This window comes from Lactuca sativa, chromosome 1 (genome assembly GCF_002870075.4).
Source record: "Lactuca sativa cultivar Salinas chromosome 1, Lsat_Salinas_v11, whole genome shotgun sequence".
Taxonomy (NCBI): domain Eukaryota; kingdom Viridiplantae; phylum Streptophyta; class Magnoliopsida; order Asterales; family Asteraceae; genus Lactuca; species Lactuca sativa.
The window spans coordinates 35,820,066-35,840,457 of NC_056623.2; the positions used below are offsets into that span (position 1 = coordinate 35,820,066).

General features: G+C 30.0%; 1 protein-coding gene across 2 annotated transcripts; it reads left to right on the forward strand.

Moving 5' to 3' along the window:
• Positions 1–1,573: 1,573 nt before the first annotated feature.
• Positions 1,574–11,501, forward strand: LOC111920140 (11-beta-hydroxysteroid dehydrogenase A). Of its 2 annotated transcripts, XM_023915714.3 has the most exons (6): positions 1,574–1,908; positions 2,002–2,194; positions 8,803–8,888; positions 8,975–9,106; positions 9,191–9,319; positions 11,163–11,501. In XM_023915714.3, exons 1-6 carry the CDS (start codon positions 1,726–1,728, stop codon positions 11,358–11,360), a joined length of 921 nt encoding a protein of 306 aa, XP_023771482.1. In that variant the 5' UTR covers positions 1,574–1,725; the 3' UTR covers positions 11,361–11,501. The 2 variants fall into 2 exon arrangements, 1 of the variants encoding a protein (XP_023771482.1); XR_006186817.1 differs by lacking the exons at positions 8,803–8,888; positions 8,975–9,106; positions 9,191–9,319; positions 11,163–11,501 and having other exon boundaries at positions 1,767–1,908; positions 2,037–2,356.
• The last annotated feature ends 8,891 nt before the right edge of the window (positions 11,502–20,392 follow it).

Consider the following 20,392-nt stretch of genomic DNA (forward strand, 5'->3'; position numbering starts at 1 on the left):
CTAATTTGCTCGATAATTGTCAATGTGACATTGATTAACAAATTCACCCCATTACACTTAAATAATATTAGTGATATAAAATCACCAACAACAATCAATTTTAATCATGTTGTTGAATTAGTTCTTTATCAGTGCTTATAGGGTTTTACTAGTTTATAATCATAATCCATATCTCACTTTTCAGGATCTATCATTATTATGTTCATTATACAAAATTGGTTTTGGATTATTGGTCAAATTTATTAGACAAATCGTGTACTTGAATCAATTTATGAGGTCCGATTGAATTTGTTGTGAGAACTAATTTTCCAGACATGTGATGTTAATGTTTTTTCCGATTGAAATCTATTTGATTGTTCTTCAGTATGTTTGTTTAATGTTGAATGTATATTCGATTGATTTTGTTATAATCATGAGTTCAAAAACTTCAAATCATATCCATAAATCATTTTGTTGGTTGATTGATATGGAAATCACAATTTGAATGAAATATCCATCTAATGCTACTGCCACCAACACTACCATTAAACATCACTGTCACCACCACTATCATCAATAACCACCACCACTAATGACCATTGTCATCAACTATCACCACTATCACCACTCTTTACCTCTGTTACCATTACTTATTACCCCTAAATTAGATTAAACTTAAACAAAATCAAAAGGAAACTAGTCCAAACAAGAATCAAAATTAAAAACAAATACAAATTGAAAGAAAGAACGTCATATCAAAGCTTTTAGATCCTAAAAGAATGTAAGGGAACTAGAACAAGAATGGAAGAGAGATCCCATGAGAGGCTAAAAGGGGAAGAAGAGGTCAATTTACACTTTTGGTCTCTAATATTTATATATATTTTATTTTTTGATATTTCTAGTCCTAGGGTGGGTTAGTAAGTTATTTTAAAACAAAACTTCAAGAATGGTCTATGTGGTTGTTAAATGACAATTTTTTGTTATGACTTAACGGACTAAAATAGATGTTGTTAGCCATAAAAAATGTATATTAAAAATTTTAAAACTATATGGACCTCTTACGAGACCGAAAAAAATTAGGGATTAAACTTGATATTCATAAAAACCATATATACCATTTATAACTATTACTCTATATTTATTTTTGTGGCCTTAAAGAAAGTAAATTAGGAAAGACAAATTAAAAATACTTTCTTCAGCTCAAGCTATTAAATTTGTAGAAACGGAGAACGACTCCTATGAATATTTTTAAAATTAGTTTAACTGAAACTCAATGGTTCATTGTCTTCAACTAATTCGGAGGTTAAAATTAGACGAATCAAATGGTTTTAACTTTTAATGGTCCAACCATTCAAAATTGCATCTTAACGGTTCCGTTAATAGGCTATCAAAATAGACTCTTATACATTTCTTAAGTGGCGAGATATTATATTTCCCTAATAAAGAAAAATCATATTTTTTTCAAAAAAAAAAAAATGAAATATTATTAAAACAAATGTAATCATAATACATAAAACTCTTTTTCGAGCTATTAAATGATACAAGTTCTTGGTCTACTATCTTTTGACCACATCTCCGGCATGATGCAGTGATTGGTACGTAATTTGTTTGTTGTTCACAACCAACATATGTTTAGCTTTGAAAAATCCCCCCACCATTCATATTAAATATATGTATATATGTATTCATTTCTCCAGGCCTAATCTAAAAAACTACGACCAGCTTTACTAGCGGCAGTGAAAAGTGATGGATTTGATACACAATTTCTTAAACATTGTTTCTGTTATTATATCGGTCATCTCATTCATCTTCATCTTGCCGATACTTTCATTGTTCCGCGTATTGAGGTTTTGCATCAGATCTGTATCCCCGGAAAAACTCGCCGGAAAAGTAGTGCTTATTACAGGAGCTTCTTCTGGTATCGGCGAGGTAACCTATACAAGCACATATAGCTTTTTTTCTTCTATCAAATGACCATATGTGTAAAATTGCCGATATGCTTGATTTGGTAAAATACTGAAGCATTTGGCGTATGAATACGCGAAACATGGATCAAGTTTAGCGCTGGTTGCGAGAAGAGAGGATCTGCTAGCGGCGGTTGCCGGGAAAGCAAAGGAGCTGGGAGCGCCGGAGGTGATTGTGATCAAGGCGGATGTTTCGAAGCTTCAAGATTGCAAGAGACTTGTCGATGAAACCATCAACCATTTTAGAAAATGTGAGTTTCGTGATCAAATCATCAATTCCTTTTGTTAACGTTCAATCAAACTCACGGTGTTATGAAAATCCGATACAAAATTAGTGGTTAGGGTTAAAGATTTCGACACGAACGGGTTAACACGACATGACATGATATTTAAACGGCTAGGGTTAGGGTCAAGACTTTCAACTCGAAGATGACTCGAATATGACCCGTTTAATTATATATTTTTTATTATAAATTTCATATTTTTATAAATATATTATAGGTTATAGACTTGTAGTGGACCAAACTTAATAATTAGAAGTAATATTCAAAATTTCAAAATTACTTAATTTTAATCATCCTCACCACTTATCCATTTTGCTCTCCAACTTTAACTTTTTTCATTTTTCTTTGTAAACTTACTATAAATTTTGTCATTCCATCTCATAACTCTAGCGTTTCACTGTTTCCTTCTTGCCTTCACAACTCCTACTTTCGAACCTTTAAAATATTTCAACCCGACATGACACAACATATTTACAAGGTCTAAAGCTTAACCGAAAACCCGACACGAAACCGAAGCGAAAATAAACGGGTTAACATGGTACGACACGATAATTAAACGGGTCGGGTTAGTGTCAAACTCTTTCAACCCGTTTAATGTTATGATACGACACGAATCCGACACAACACGACACGACACATTTGACAGGTCTACTCATGTCAGCGTCCCCCAATTCATATGTTTTATGATTGATTTTTGTTAACTAAATCCACCTTTTTTATAGCAATACGATTATACAAACATGTTGAAAAGATATAGGGTTTGGAACCACAGGTAAAAAAGAAAAAATAATATTGATAATTAAAAATTATAATGAAAAATCAAAGATTAATAAATTTTATTAAACTAATAAGATATAAGTTTTGTTCAGACTTATGTAATGATTAGTAAAAATTAGTATATGCATTGTTCTGAATATAACATCTATGTTCTTTATGTATAAATATTTAATAAAATTATGATTTCATACAATGCAATATAAATTTGAATAAAGTGAAAAAACACAATCAATTATGAAAATGACATTATTATATGACAAATTAAAATAAACGATGATATAATGAACATACATAAACACGACACAGTAAATAATAAATTTAAAATGATGAATGAAATATGGTTTACTAAAATTAAGTAAAAGACATAAAATATTAAAATTTACAAACTGTTATAAATCTCTAACAAAATTTAAATGTTCACATCTAACTTTTATTATTTCATTTATTTTTATATAGACAAATTTTCAAACCGAAAAATATTATCTTAAATATAAATTATTAATATTATATAATACATATAGGCTTTAAGTTGCAAGTCACCGTTGTAATATATTTTAACTAATTTTTTTTATTTTTAAATTATACATAATAACACACATGGAAATAGGGATGATAATTTGGCCCGAAAACTCGAACCGAACCGAAAACCGAACCGAATTAGACCCGAATAAGCAATTCGATTTGATTTTCGAGTAGTTAAATAAGTCTTATTCGGTTTTCGGATTATTCGGTCCAAATGGACCAAATCAAAAATGAAAAGTCATATTTTTTTTTCCACCTGCACGATTGCTTATTCGGTCTTGTGTTCTATCAATCGTTATCCAAAATACCCATGTAATGTTTAATGTTTAACTTATATACTTATAGATAGTTTTTTAGGTGTTTTGGATGTTTAATGTTTAGTGTTTAATATGTTGCTTAATAATTATATCTTAAGATTGTGGTCGTTGGATTTTACATTTTATATATCAAGAATAGTTAATCCGTGTTATTCGTGTTTATCATAAGCTACAAAGTTCATACAAAATACAATATTTATAATCACATTGTAGATGTTATTTGGGTTATTCGGCCCCTTAATCATCTTGTACATGTTATTTGGGTTATTCGGGTCGGAACCGAACCGAACCGAATAATACCCGAACCGAACCGAACCCGTATTACTTATTTGGTTCGGTTTTCGGTTCATACAATTACCGTTATTCGGTTTTCGGTTTATTCGGGTTCGGTTCGGTTCCGACCCGAATAACATCCCTACATGGAAGCATTAAATTGAAGTACACAAACCATTTGAAGCATTAAATGTCAGCATGTTATTAATTCAAAATAACATAACACCATGAAGATCCAGACGTCATATTTTTTTATTTTCGCCTCAACCTACATACAAAAACTAAGTGTTGCAACTATATTGTTGGTCGAAATTATTTATGAAATAAACTTCAAAAAAACATTAACAAAACACTATTATGATATGAAATTATAAAACACTATTACCACACCATTTTCACTTGGTGCATCAACCTGTCTAAACAATTAATAGCAAAGAAATATGTATAAGCACTATACATTTAATAATAATTTAAATAACAAAAAAAAAAACAAATGTTTATTTTAAGTATTTGATTCTAAGTATTTGATTAGATAATTTAACTAATGTACGGCCAAATATAACTCTAAATACCTTTTGAGTAATTGTTTTTGTAATTTTATAAAAGATTTAATCATCTCAATAATAATTATTTACAGACTTTGTATACCATGTCCAATTTGTATACTTTAACACAATTAGAACATTTAATTATTTAAGTCATATAAAATAAAAAACCTCTAAAAAGAAGTTTGAATTTTCAGAAAAAAAAAAGATTAATTACATTATACACATGCAAAATAATAAATACAAGAAAAAGTTATGTCAAACACTAAGTTATGTCACACTCAAAGCGGTGATATAACATCAAATTTGACAGCCAAAGTCAAAGTCGAAAAAAAAAACAAAGTGGAAAATGTAGACACAATTCTAATAGTTTATTGGATTTAAAATTAGCAGTCAAGAATTATCTATTTGAGTAAGTAGCCTTTGACTTTTTAAATTAAAATTGGCACCCAAAGTGTATTTCTCTATTTTGAAGCAGTTTAGTAAATTTTGAAAACATCCAAATAGATGATATGACAATATGATGTGAAAATCCAAAAAAGCAAGGGAGAATCAACTTTAAACATTTGTAATCATCAAGAAAATTGCTATCTAAAAGATGTTGCGTCTTCTTTATTACCAATATCGATATGGTTGGTCATTATCGAGTCATATCGCCCATCTATATCTTTTGTTGAGTACTCTTTTAATAACAACCATCACATCCTCTACACACAATAAAACCCAAAATTATTTTTTGATTTCCATTCTTTTCCTTGCCTTTAAAGAGACAAACATGCACTTCTTAATGTTTTTTATTCAAACAATTCTAATACATTCGTTATTGCAAAAGTATTCACTTCAAAGCCACTAGTTACAAAAGATTTCAATCCAACTGATAAACCCACAAAATATAATAGCTTTTAGTTCATATCGCCTTGTAAAATCTACCCAATTTTCAGTATTTCACTCATTACGATCTGACACTTTAAAATATTCATCCAAACATTATAGTTTCAAACTTGTTCTCATATCAAGACATTAGGCTTTGAAAAAAACAATAAATTACAGCATTGTCCTTTCAATCTTTTATCAAAACATTGCGAGGAAACATGAACTTTTACTTACTTATGCTTTTGTGTGGAACACCCTCCAACAAAATCACCTCCATCTAACTAAAGCTTCATTCTGAACCACTCAAACGTTTTGTTTGGAAAAACCATTCAAAAACCAATGTCTAATACTCAAATTGGTTCTCATTTTCCTACAAATTCAAAGTTTGACACTTTTAATTACAAAAATGGAAACACAAGTTTATACAAATCAAAATTTCATATGGATTACAAGTGTTAAAAACCAAATTTGAATTTTAGTTGCTTCTCAAATACCTAAAATACTCTTAATATATACAATATAGTATTTTTAAACTTATTTGTGAATGCTAATGAACAAATATATCATTGAAATTAATAATCTTGAATTTTTAAACTATTTCTAGAGTACATTGACTGCATTAGATTTTATGGAATTTCCCATGATATCATAATTTTATTCCTTCCTATAAAAGTCGTGTATTACCTGCCAACAACAGCCCAAACATTTTGTGAGATTCGTGTTCTCTCCAACCCATCATGTCTATCACCTGTAGCTTTAAAGCAAATGCTTTAAAACTGATCAGATCTAGGGTTGAAAACACCATCAAGAACAGAGAAATTCATATTTTAAACTTGTAACAAAGAAAATAAAACAAAATATTTAAAAACTTGTAACAAACAAAACTAAAAGAATACCATTGCCTGAATGCAGAATGACACATAGAAGATGCAAAACCCACGTCTTAAGAGAAGACGCATAGCCCATATGCATAGCCATTTCAACCTGAATCAATAAAGGGAAACCAAACACTAAAACAATCAATACTTTTGGGTATAATGAAAAGGGTGAACATTTAAAAAAAACAACTTTAACCTTATATATATATATATATATATATATATATATATATATATATATATATATATATATATATATATATATATATATATATATATCAAGGTTGTAAAAAACGTTCGACGTTAGCTAGTCGGTGGACTGGGGTCAAGAGATTAATCGGCTAGGCGGAGATTTATCGGGGGATTAATCGGGGACCATTAATAGCTAATTTGTTGAATTTTAAAAAATTAAATACGAGTAATATCATATCAATGTTCGTGAATACCACTAATATGATAACAAAATATGTTAATATGATTAAGACAACACTAATCATGCCTCAAATAGTTTCGATTGAAATAAAACTTCTTCAAAATATTAAAATCTCATCGTTTTATAATGTTTCACTCATTATGTATGCAGAGATTAATCGCTAGGCGTCCTCTAATCGGTCGAGTAGCGTCTAGGGATTAATCGAAGATTAATCGGGACCTAGACGAGATTTTTACAACAATGATATATATATATATATATATATATATATATATATATATATATATATATATATATATATATATATGTCCTGATGATAAGTTGCTGAAAGAGGTGTGATTCTGTTGATTGTTTGGTGGTGAAGATGTGATATTGAAGTTGCGATGGTGGTGGATGTTCAAGGGTAATAGATATAGGCATGATTTTTAGAAGGAGAAATCGAAGAAATATCAAATATCATACTTGGTAAATCAAAGAAAGGGAGCTTAATCGTAGCAGTGGAATTCGTCTGTTCAAAGGAAGAAAGGTGACTTCAATGGCTAGGGTTTTGGCAAGATATTGGGAAGATGAAGAATTACCATTTTGGATTTCAATTTTTGAATATTGTATACGAATTAAGAAGCGACACACGATATATGTGAGATTAGAGCATACAGTATGGGCTATCTCGTTCTCGTTATTACCGACGTGGACACGCCTTAACGGCGTGGTAATGGGGGAACACCCCCCTTCTCGCTTCTTCTCGTTGTGGCATGCAACTTTAACGAGAACCGGCCAAAACGCCATTTTCCACCAATCAGGTTTCTTTCTTTTCTCTTTCTCTTTCTTTCTTAACACATGTTATAACATTGAACACCATTTCCTATCTGAATGATGTGGTGTTAAGAGTGATGTGTCATGGCGAGGTGACAATTCTTTGGTGTTATAACACCCACCCATACCCAATGCTCTTAGGGGATAAGAAGAGAATGTCAAGATCAACCTATGCATCAAAATGAATCAAAGGGCAATTAGGTAAAAACACTTAATGTCAGGAATCGTTTTCGAGAATGACACGTGGACTCAAAAGAGTCTTTTATTAGATAGGAAGATTAATTATATGATTTAAAATAATTATAATCAAAATGTAAATAACAGTTATAAATAGGTTTGCAAACAAGGCCAACTAATCACAAGTTACTAGCTATCGACTCGTTCAAGGCTCAACCCGAGATCTATCAAGTCAAACTCGAGTTTAATATTATGCGAGTTTATTAAACGAACTCGAGCTTGTGTTACCAAGTTGGATTAGGCTCGCGAGCCTGTAGTAGCCTACATATATAATTTTATTTTTTATTTTTTATTTTGTATATTAAAATAAATAACGTTATAATAAATAATATTTTAGAAAATTAGAGTAAACTATATATGAGCCAAATCCAAGCCTATATAATTTTTCAAGAACTGATCTCGAATTGGAACCCCAAAAATTTTAAACAAGATGGGCCCAAGTTCAGTTGGTCTCGGTTCGGCTCGGTTCTTTTGCACCCTGTCCACAAAATTACAATCTATATTGTGTTGTCTTTTTAAATTTTATTAATTTAATACATATATGCTTGAGTAGCTAACAATTTTATACGGCATTGTATTTTTTGTTTACTTTTTATGGTCGAAACATAATGGTGTGAATTAGTTCTCCTTAGAACACAAACAGCTAGACATAGCAGTTTAAAAGTATTAATTCATTCAAATTTGAATATTAATGAATAAACAAACAAATTGATATTTGAATAATTAATAGTTTTTGAGGCAAAAAACGACTCAAAGAACTTCAAATACAAAAAAATAGGATCTCATTTGTTGACATTCTCTCATTTACTTTTTTTTTTTTTTCAAAACATGTCGTGATATTTGTAGGAGCATGCATATGAATGACCTACTAACAAACCATGACTATTATAATTACATGAACAAACAGTGGATTATCTTATAAACAACGCCGGAATAGTTAAAATTGGCCTCTTCGAAGACAAAAGATTCATTGTCGATCACGCTTCAATCATGGTACTTATCATCTCTACCATAAATTTTCATTTATGGTGTTGGTTTCACACATGGACTAGAAATATTATACATGCTCTTTTTTTAAGGATGTAAACTTATGGGGATCAATTTATGCCACACATTTCGCACTTCCATATTTGACAAAGCGTAAAGGACGAATAATTGTGATAGGTTCTACCGGCGGATGGTTCAATATGCCTGGAATGAGTGTGTACAACGTAAGTATGAATCCAGATAACTATTTTATTGATTTGTGTTTGATACATATGTAATGATCTTCTAACAAAGAAATAGCTCTCTAGGCAAGTAAGGTAGCACAACAAAGTTTCTTTGAAACACTACGAATCGAACTTGCTTCGAACATTAGGATAACAATGGTAACTCTTGGGATGGTCGCTACGCCATTAGCTAAGGATGAAGTATTAGATAAGGTAAGTGAACATGTGTGAGTCAATGTGTTAACTAAAATCATTAAATGGTTTAATTTAATCTAGGATCATTCATTTGTTTTTAGATTTACACTATAGTTCATAATCTATTCCCTAAATGCAACAAAACATAATTTTAAAGGTTGTTTGGAATGTTTTTAAACTAAGAGAAATTACATATCATCTTATTTTTTTCTTTCTACTATTTTCCTATTGTCTTTGTATACATTTAAGATTGTAACACTTGACATATTTAATAAATTTTGTTTTACACTGGTCATCATCTAAAAATGGTAGGGAGATAGATAGAAAGAAAAAGTCGAATGATATTTAATTTCTCTTAAACTAGTAAGCGATTTTTAACTACTTTGGTAATAAGATTGTAACACCACTCCCAAAAGTATATGAAAACAATGTAGTTATTTTATGTTTCGAGGTGAAAATTACATATTAAGTTATTTTTGTATAGAAATAGTGTTTAAAGATTTTACAATCCAAACAAAATTGAAAGAATATACTCCATCCGTCCCAAAATTATAATACATCTTTCTTTTTTGGTTTGTCCCAAAATAATAGTCCACTTCTAAAAATAAATAACATTTTTACTAAAATACTTTCTCATTATTACTTAACCAACTAAGCATTTAATTAAAAACATTAAATATAAATTAGTGGTAATTAATGTTTTTCTTAATCTGTGTGTTTTTTGTCTGTGGACAATAATATTGGGACGGAAGGAGTATATTTCATGTCAAACCTGCATATATATATATATATATATATATATATATATATATATATATATATATATATATATATATATATATATATATATATATATATATATATATATATATATATATATTCGTAAGTTAAACTTGCATATTTCATGTCAAACCTGTATATTTTTTTCTTTGTTTACTTTTTCATAACGACATCGTTTGGTGATTTTGAAGGTCATACGTCAATTTTTCAAGTGAAAGCTTCCAAATTTATGGCTATTTCTGGAAAAGCTTAATTATTTGCCTAAAAAAAATATTATTGGAAACATACACCAAAATCTAGTTCTAGATTTTACTTGGGTTCAGCTATTTGACTCTTTTTATTTTTCTAAAAGACCCTTAATAATTACTTTAACTTTTTTTTTAAAAATAAGCTAATCATTACCGAATAATTATCTTTTTATTATTTATCATTACATAATATTAGATCTTCATGATTATTTTATATTTTACTTTAAATAAAACTAATCATTACATAATAAAAGGGCCCAATATAAAAATTTGTTTATAGAAAAAAAATATCATTTTTATAAAAAAGTATTAAAATAAAAATATATTTATTTTTTTCAAATATATAAAATAAAATATTTTAAACAAAAAAATTTAATTTTGTTTTCGGTTTTTTAGCGCAATTTATTAAGATATTTTTATATGAACACTTAATAATAAGTGACTTCAAATACGATATAATAATAATACTTAGTTTTCATTAAAATATTTAATATTAATTTGTTTTTATTTTTTGGTTTATATAAATATTAAAATATATAAAAAAACGTTGACATGCTTTATTATTATATGATTATAAAAGAATAAAATATATAATAAATAAAAAGTTTATAGGAATTAAATGATAGGTATGAGTTTCAAAAAAATTAATTTTTAGTAATCATACAAGCTATTATATTATAAATGCACGGAAATTTATGTTTAAAAAATCATTAATAAGGAGTCCTCTAAGAAAATCTGAGATACAATTAATAGGAACTTTTACTTTTGCAGTCGCATGGAGTTTTTTGGAAACATACACCAAAATCTAAGCCACAGTAGTTATTTATTGATAGGGAAAATTGTGGTGGATCCCAAGGTACTCCGTAGAAGGTTGTGCTAAAGCAATTGTAAACAGCGCTAGGCGAGGAGATGAATACTTGACTGCGCCTACATGGATGCAGTCTGTATTTCTAGGGGTCATGTTGTTGCCAGAGATAATGAATATAGTCAAACAGGTAATATTGATCACTAGCCGGAAGCGTTCATCATAAAAGTGGAATTTCTGCAACAACGATTCACTTCAACCCCTCGATCCCACACATAACTAAGCTTATCAATTAATGGGTTATGATATTTGATATGTAATTGTTCGCCATCGTGTTAAATTAGTATATATGTCAAAGTATATCTAACTAAAAATATTTTTGTTTCATATAAAATATAGAAAGTCATATATATATATATATATATATATATATATATATATATATATATATATATATATATATATATATATATATATATATATATATATATATATATATATATATATATATATATATATAGGGTTAGGTTATTTTGTTTTTATTAAATATTGTGTGCCAGAATGCACAGATCTGGACCAATGGATGATATTAATCAATGGACATGATTTGAGAGTGTATAATATTACAATGGGGTAACATGTAGCATATAATCACACAATTTTAAGCAAAAGGGTATTTTAGACAATTAGCTACATTTATAAAAGGAAATTTTCGGATTTTTAGGGTTGATTAATTATCCTAATTTAAAAAAATCTGAATTTTTTAATTAATTCAATTTCAATTTTTTACCAATTTTATTCTGTCAGAATATTTTTTGTTAGAATAATGGTCTTTCAGAATTTTATTCTAATACAATATTATTTTGTTAGAATGACAGAATGCCAACCATAAACTAGTAAATATATTTTCGATTTTATTCTTGCAGAATATATTTCCAATGCAGATATTTGATTTGAGAAATAAAAAACAAATTCATTCATATTCTTACAAACTAATATCCTTATACATTTAAAATAGTTATACATATTCTAAAAGAATATCATCAGAGATGAATAAAATTCTTAAAAAATAGCATTCTTGAATATATAATTATTGAACAAATACACTTGATCTTCTTCAGTGGTCCGTATAATCCACTTGATCTTCGCATATATACTTGTTGTTGAACTCGATTCCAAATATTTTTCTTGTATAATCAATATTGAATTCCTTCTCTATGCAATTCTAAAAGAATAAGATACATTACTCGTTAGTATTATCCGTTAAACAAATATACTAGTTAACAAACATTCGTAAAGACATTTTAACAAAATACATTTATATAAATAAATTCCAGTGTTCTAAAAGGCGCGCCATGGCGTGCGCCAAGGCACGCCATGGCGTGCGCCAAGGCACGCCATGTCGTGAGGCGTAACTCTGCCGTTACGAAAAGCCTTATAACGTTGCTGTTAGGCGTGACGCGTGGCAAGGCGTGATATGGCGCGTTATGCCGTGTTATGGCGCGTGTTTTTTCGTTTGAGACACAGTTTTTTGCTCTTTGTTATGTATTCTCTAATCGGAGATACAAGTATTGTGGTTTTTGTTAAAATTTTGTTACTAGTTATTGATCTAACACTTCTAAAAAGTAGTTCTATTTAATATAAATTTATATTTATGTGGTAATATAATGTTAAATTAATACAAAATCGCCGTCTTACATCACGCCTTGAAAAACGCCATGGCTCGTTAAGCTTGAGACTTGACCTTGCCGCCACGCCGGCATCACGCCATTTAGAACCTTGATAAATTCTGACAGAAAACATTACAAAATGCACTTAAATAACATTCTTTTAAAAATCTTTTGCGAATAATAGGCATCAAATTGATTATTGTTACTAACATCATTCTAAAAGACATTCTGCAAAAATGATTCATTTAAGCTGTAACTAAAAAAACATACAATAAATTCTGAAGTACACAATACAACCATTCTAATAGAATGTCGCAGACATTGAAATTCTATCAAATACATATAAACAATTAACCAAAATTCTATCCTAATGCATATAAACAATTAACCATTCTAATAGAATGTGACAGACATTGAAATTCATTTACACAAGTATCTGAATTCCAATTGAAATTCTTACTAACAATTAACAAATGGTTTATTTTTACACCAAATAACATGACCAGAACCAGTAAAAAAACCTAGATTACAACTATGCATTATATCGAACACTTGATGTGCTTCTTCAATTTCTTAAAAAAAAATTAGTGAGAGTCTTATCAATTCAGTTTCTTGGTGGTCAAGAACTGGAGATACAACTAAAAAAACATGTTATGATTAGTACAAGAGCATACCAATTTAGTTTCTTGGTGGTGTCGTTGACGACCTAAAATCCCCTATTGTCTTTGTTTTCACCTCCTTTTGCAGACTCCACAACAGGCACCGAGCACCTCTTCACCGCCATCTGCTGCTGTTGCTTTTCCCCGATTTCTGTTCAACAGATTGATTTAGTTCAAACACAAAATCAATTAATAAGATTAGAATCGATTTTGATGACAAATGACTCAATTAGCGACAAAAGATTTCATGGAATCGATATTTTCCTCCTCCTCCTCCTCATTCGAATCAGTGAATCACTGGAGGCGCTTCCCGATTTCTGATTCCAATCGTGTTTCACCTCCTTAATCCGACGAAGATGAGCACATGAGGATCTTCCCCTTGATCTTCTATGCTGCCGACGACGGGAGAGGAACGAAGAACCGTTGACTGCCTTCCTTCGCATCTTCCGCCATTGAAGAATTTTTCAATCGCATCTTCCGGTTGGTGAACTAGGAGTGAAAAGAGTTTGAGGATTCTGGAGGTTTTATTAGACAGGATTTAAGAGAGAGGCTAGGTCAGATATACTTATTCTATTTCCTTAATTGAAGATTCAATTAAATGATTTTCTTAATTAAAAGTATAAAAGGTCCAAAATACCCTTAAATGATTTATTTAATTGTTTATTATTTCTTGAATTCTCATTGGTGCATTTAGGCACACAATACTTGCTAAAAACATTTGAACCTAGCTCTCTCTCTCTCTCTCTCTCTCTATATATATATATATATATATATATATATATATATATATATATATATATATATATATATATATATATATATATATATATATATATATATATAGTTTCAGGTTCATTTGAGACCATTCTAATTTTGTGAGACCGTGAGACCAAATCTAAAAATAATTTTAAAATGCAAAATAAATGGAAAAATCCAAAAATTCTTTTTTTTAAAATATTATTTTCGGAACTTCAACTAACTAAAAAAAATTAAAAAAAATTAAAAAAAATAAAATCCCGTTTTTTTACGTGAAATATTCTAATAGAATATTACACTGTACATATTGTAAAAAATAATTTTAAAATGCATAATAAATGGAAAAATCTAAAAATTCTTTTTTTAAATATTATTTTCGGAACTTGAATTAACTAAAAAAAATCCTGTTTTTTTTTTAAATACGTGTAATATTCTAATAGAATATTACACTGTACATATTCTAAAAAATAATTTTAAAATGCAAAATAAATGAAAAAAATCCAAAAATTCTTTTTTTAATTATTATTCTCGGAACTTGAATTAACTAAAAAAAATAAAAAAATGCGTCTCACGGTCTCACAAAATATAGGTGGTCTCAAATGAACCTAACCCTATATATATATATATATATATATATATATATATATATATATATATATATATATATATATATATATATAGGGTTAGGTTATTTTGTTTTTAGTAACTATTGTGTGCCAGAATGCACAGATCTAGACCATTGGATGGAATATAATCAAATGTCATGATCTGAGGGTCTATGATAGTAGAATAGGATAACATGTACCATATAATCACACAAATTTGAGCATAGGGGCATTCTAGTCAATTAACCTATATTAAAAAAGGAAATTTTTGGATTTTTAGGGATAATTGTTTCCTTTATTTTTAAAAATATAAATATTTTAAATTAATTTAAAATTAAAAATCCAATTTTTATTCTGTCAGAATGATAGAATTTTAACCATAAAGTAGTAACCATATTTTTCGATTTTATTCTGTCAGAATGACAGAATGTTGTATTCTGAAAGAATACACAAAATTGATTCTTGAACTAATAATATACCAAATAGTTACATTGTACGATTGTGATTTATTGAATTATAACAAACATTCTGAAAGAATAACAAATATAATTCTTAAAAAATAATAACATTCTAGATGTCTTGTGTATGTTTGACCTCTAAGCCAATTCAAAATATGCTAGCATTCTATGAGATTGACATTTTGTGACATTGACATTCTGTCAGAATTGTATTGCATGAGAATGATTTTATCAAGGAGCCTTTCTCATCAGGTCTTCATGCCATTTTTCAAGCCATTTCTATCACAAATTCATTGCCAAATACTTTATAGTGATACACTTGTTACAACTGCACATTAAACATATAATTAATTAACTACAAATTCTATCAGAATAAAGCAATAATATTCTTATATAATAAACTATTCTTTCAGAATGGAAATATTATAAAAAGGTAAACAAGGTCAAAGCTATGATCAACCCATATGTCTGTTTGATTCAACATCATAAACATAAGGAAAAGTCAGTTTGCTTCAACATCAAATCTATAATCAGGATAGATGTTTGCTTCATCATCATAAACATAGATGGAATCATCAATACTTCCAGCTACAAGTTCTCTGCCATCAAAGAATTGTAATTTCTGAAAAAAATAAAAAATTACAAAAACCCAACTCAAAAAACATAATCAAAGATCAATAAAGTTCATGTAAACTTACCAGCATCTCCTCATTAACCGGTGATTCCATCACTAACCATGAATACAATCTGAGACTATCATATTTCTCTTTGGCGTTTCATCAAACACTTTAAGGGCGCTCCTAAATCACCATATTTTTTATGAATCATGAATGAAAAAAAAACAATTCAGAACCATCAACATCAAATGAGTTACACAGGAGGGTATACCTCCTGTGTTTGGTTTCCATACGATCGAAGAAAAAAAAGCATAAATGGTTATGTGGCTTCGATTTTGATTGAAAATGGTAGAAAAAAGTCAACTATGATAATTTTCATATCACGTGAGAAGAACATAAGATGTATCATGAAATGGGTTTGAAATCATTGTCTGGAATTGATTAAAAACATATAAGAGTCAAAATTTTGGTCACCAACAGAAATAATTGAGGAACATTTTGTTTTACCTGAATCAATAATGATGATAGATGCAAACTTTTCTTCGGCGGAATGATGGTGTTTGTGAACGGCAGTAATGGGATGGCCGGCAATTTGGTTAGGGTTATGAAGATGCAAAGGTAGGATTAGAGAAAGAGAGGGAGAAGAGATAATAAAGAGAAAAAATTGATGTCCATGTTTGTAAAAGAAATATATTAGGTATTTGTTTTGTTACCTTAATTGTAGGGATTTATTTAAATGATCTCATTAATTGCTAGTGCAAAAAACCGAAAATACCCTTTTTTATTTAATTAATTATTTTATTATTTGCAATTTTCTGATTGGTGCATTTATGAACACAATAGTTGCTAAAAACATTTGAACCTAGTTCTCTCTCTCTCTCTCTCTCTCTCTCTCTCTCTATATATATATATATATATATATATATATATATATATATATATATATATATATATATATTAGGCGAATACCCGCGCGTTGCACAGAAACACCTATATAGTTGAAGTTTTACAAATATATGTTTTTTTTTTAATATAACAATAATGTTGTTGTTATAATTCTTAATCTACAATACATGGGTGATAAAGTCTAACTATCGTCATTTGTCGACCTACATACGTTTGAGATTTAATTTGAGTTCTCTATTAATTCTTAAGCTTATTGAATAAAGGAATAACTAAACAAAACACGTAGTCTATCCTGATGCCTAAAGTTATACTAAGGTGTTATCATATTCTTTAATTAGCATATCCCTTTTCAAATGGTCTCCTACTATGGGTCTCTAATCCTAATTACGAAAATACCATATCCCTTGACGTTGATCCTACTACTATAATACTTTGGCTCGGGTTAACTAAATCCTTTACTATGGTTGAAATCAAATTCCAATGTCTGGTACATGTCTTAATTGCTTGATGCTCTGTTTGGCAAATATACTATCTATTATATTATTGATCCTATGTTGCGAGGATAAATCCTACATCCTCTAAGGTACGAACATGTACAGTTCTCTTCGTTATCTAAGCTGTACTTGGGAGTTTCTAAATTCTAATTAGTCGTATGGGTATGAAAGACTACCCTTTCCTTGAGAAGTAAGGAACTCCTAGCCTATGGGTAATCTAACAAAAGATTTCATTCTTCTGCTACTCACTAACAACTTCCACTTACTTGTGTTGCTACTCTCCTGGACCTTGACGACAAATCTAAAAGTTAAACATACTTTCTTTCTGTGGTTTGGTTCTCCCCCACTTAGATTCGAACCATCATCTGTTGCTAGCTGAAGTCGTAGATGTCCATGCCTACACGAATTGTAGCTCCTTTTGACTCTGAAAAAAACTCATTTATGTCATATTAAATGACCTTCAACGTTCTCTTCAAAGTATTACTATTTGTTTCTACCAAAAGGGGTAAGTCATGGTCAAAACATTATAAGGTCATGATATGCACGATATTATCTAAAAACGCACTATCCGACACGTATGAGAAAGAGGATTTTATTGCGTAGTGGAATTTTACAAGCAATAACGAGGATTTTTGGGTTACATACTAATACCTAAGTACCGAAAACAACCGTAATGGCATACTATCAAATACTTCCTATTGGTGTAAGTTATTCTTCCTTGATAGGAAACAACATAACTCCTTCACTGGTTGTGGTTTTCTTCCCCATTAGGCATCAATTGTTTGGCCTAAAAGTTGCAGGTGTTGAAGCCTACATTGCCCTTGTTGGTTTTAGAAGAGGACAATTGACCTTGATGTGGCCCTTCTGGTTACAGTGGAAACAGATACGCACTTTGTGTTCTCCCAGCTTACAGTCTCGATAATAATTTCCCTCCTTGCCACACTAATAACATATTAAAGTATGACAAGCTCCGTTGTGGTACTTCCTACACATACTACACTGAGGGCCTCTTTGTTCCTCGGGCTTTGAGTTAGCACACTGACGTCTTTTGGTTGTTGTTGGCAGAGTTCATTATTGTGCTTGCTTCCTTTTTCCAAGCTTTCCCTCTTGAGCGGTCCTTACCATTTCCTTAGTAGTTTGAATGGTAGAAATTCGATCCTTAACACTGACGATCAACCTATTTGTGACTTGTTTAATGATATCGGGTAATTCATCGAGCAAGGTTTATAAGATCTCAATGGCAATCCAATCATGTAGGGATGTGTTGTCAAAGAAAATCCTAAAGCTCTCTGCTTCATAACATGTAGTCGACATTCTGTAAACAGGACTCATTATCACCTATTCTAATAACCTTTCACTGCAAAAGGGTTCTAGGGTACTAAACCTTTGATGCAAACCAGTTCGTGATAAAGTAAATCTAACGCTTAACATAGAAGGCACTTTCCTTCATGTTCTAATGTGATATAACCACCTTATTGTGGGTAGCATTTCTAGCTATTGGGTATTTAGCCTTAATAATGGTTGCAATCTGTCTGTTGATTTCCTTGGCTAAATTATTCTTCAATCATACAACTAAAGTGGGATACTACATTGAGCTTACTTCGAAAATTTATCTTAGTCGGACTCGATTCGTTATGACCACTGAGGTCGAAATAATATACATTTTCTTAGTCATCACTGAAACGATGGTAATAATGGAAATGAAATTAATTTGTAGTGTTAGCCATACTATTTACCTAACTACCAGTGCCTTAGCAATTTGTGACTCTTCCTAATTCAAGTATAAGTCTTGTGCTTAGGGTAGTATATAGGTGTCTACTACCTTTCACACCTACTTATACTAGTCCCAAAAAAATTCTTGCCATTTCTAAGTCACTTCTGATACTATATACAATTATTAATAAATATATTTGAATGTGTCCCATGAGCACATATGATAGGTTTTTTTTCCTAAACTCCATTAGAGCTTTGTATCTTTCCCGATGCCCTATTTTTGAATATATGCCCTATCAAGCATATATTAAATTTCCTATACTCTCCGTCTAAGATCTATTTCTACTTTACCCTACTATTAGATGAGGAAGAACTTATACTAATATTAACTAGTTGTCGGAAGAATACGATTGCATGCCACTAAAATCAACAGTTTGTTGATTGAAAGTTCCGACACTACAATAGTTGAACTCAGACAAGAGCTACGCAATAACACCAAATCAAGCAATCTAAAACTATTTAATATTGGGAGCATGCAAGTGAACGTATTTGTCAAATAACTAATTAATATCTATATAGGTTCTAAGACAATTAACAAGCAAATTCGTAAGCTATATGGTATTTATTCTGTTACGCAGTTCTAACGTATAATTCCAGAAAAGATCCTTAGCCTACATACTAGCATGCATTTCTAACATTTCATATATTAGTAAACATATCAAATATGAATATTTTGGGAATCACTTCCCTTTTTGAGCTTTGGCTTACTATACGCATCACATTCTTTCCTTCGGGTACTGTTCTTTTTATGAATTTTTTTATTAATTTTACAGATCGTTAGCTTGAGTCTAGAATCACAGGAGTGTTCATCTAGTTCACTCAAACCATGACTCTAATACCAACTTCTAACGTCCCGATTTTCAACCCAATTTTTTTTCATTTTTATTTATTGAATTATATCAGAGTACATTTACATTTGCGGAAACATGATTGCAAATGCGCATATGTACATTCGAGCCTTGAAATTCTCACGGGTCAATGAGTTTCCTAAAAAACATTTATAACAACTGGGTAAGCACTAGGTTAGTGAGTTCTAGAAAATATCATTATCCCACAATACATATACAATGCATACACATAATGGCCTTCAACATAAAGATGGTCCACCCTTGGCCTTTAGCATGAAGCTAGTCCGTCCTTTTTGCCTACAACATATAGTTGGTCTACACTTTGGCCTTTAACATAATGCTAGTCTGCCCGGGTCTATTAGCCTTCATTACATGAATGGTCCGCTCTCAACTCCCTATATAATATATTGACACGTATAGCAAGTATTATTCCTACATTATAGGCGGCTATCTAGCCTAATTGCTTAAATGT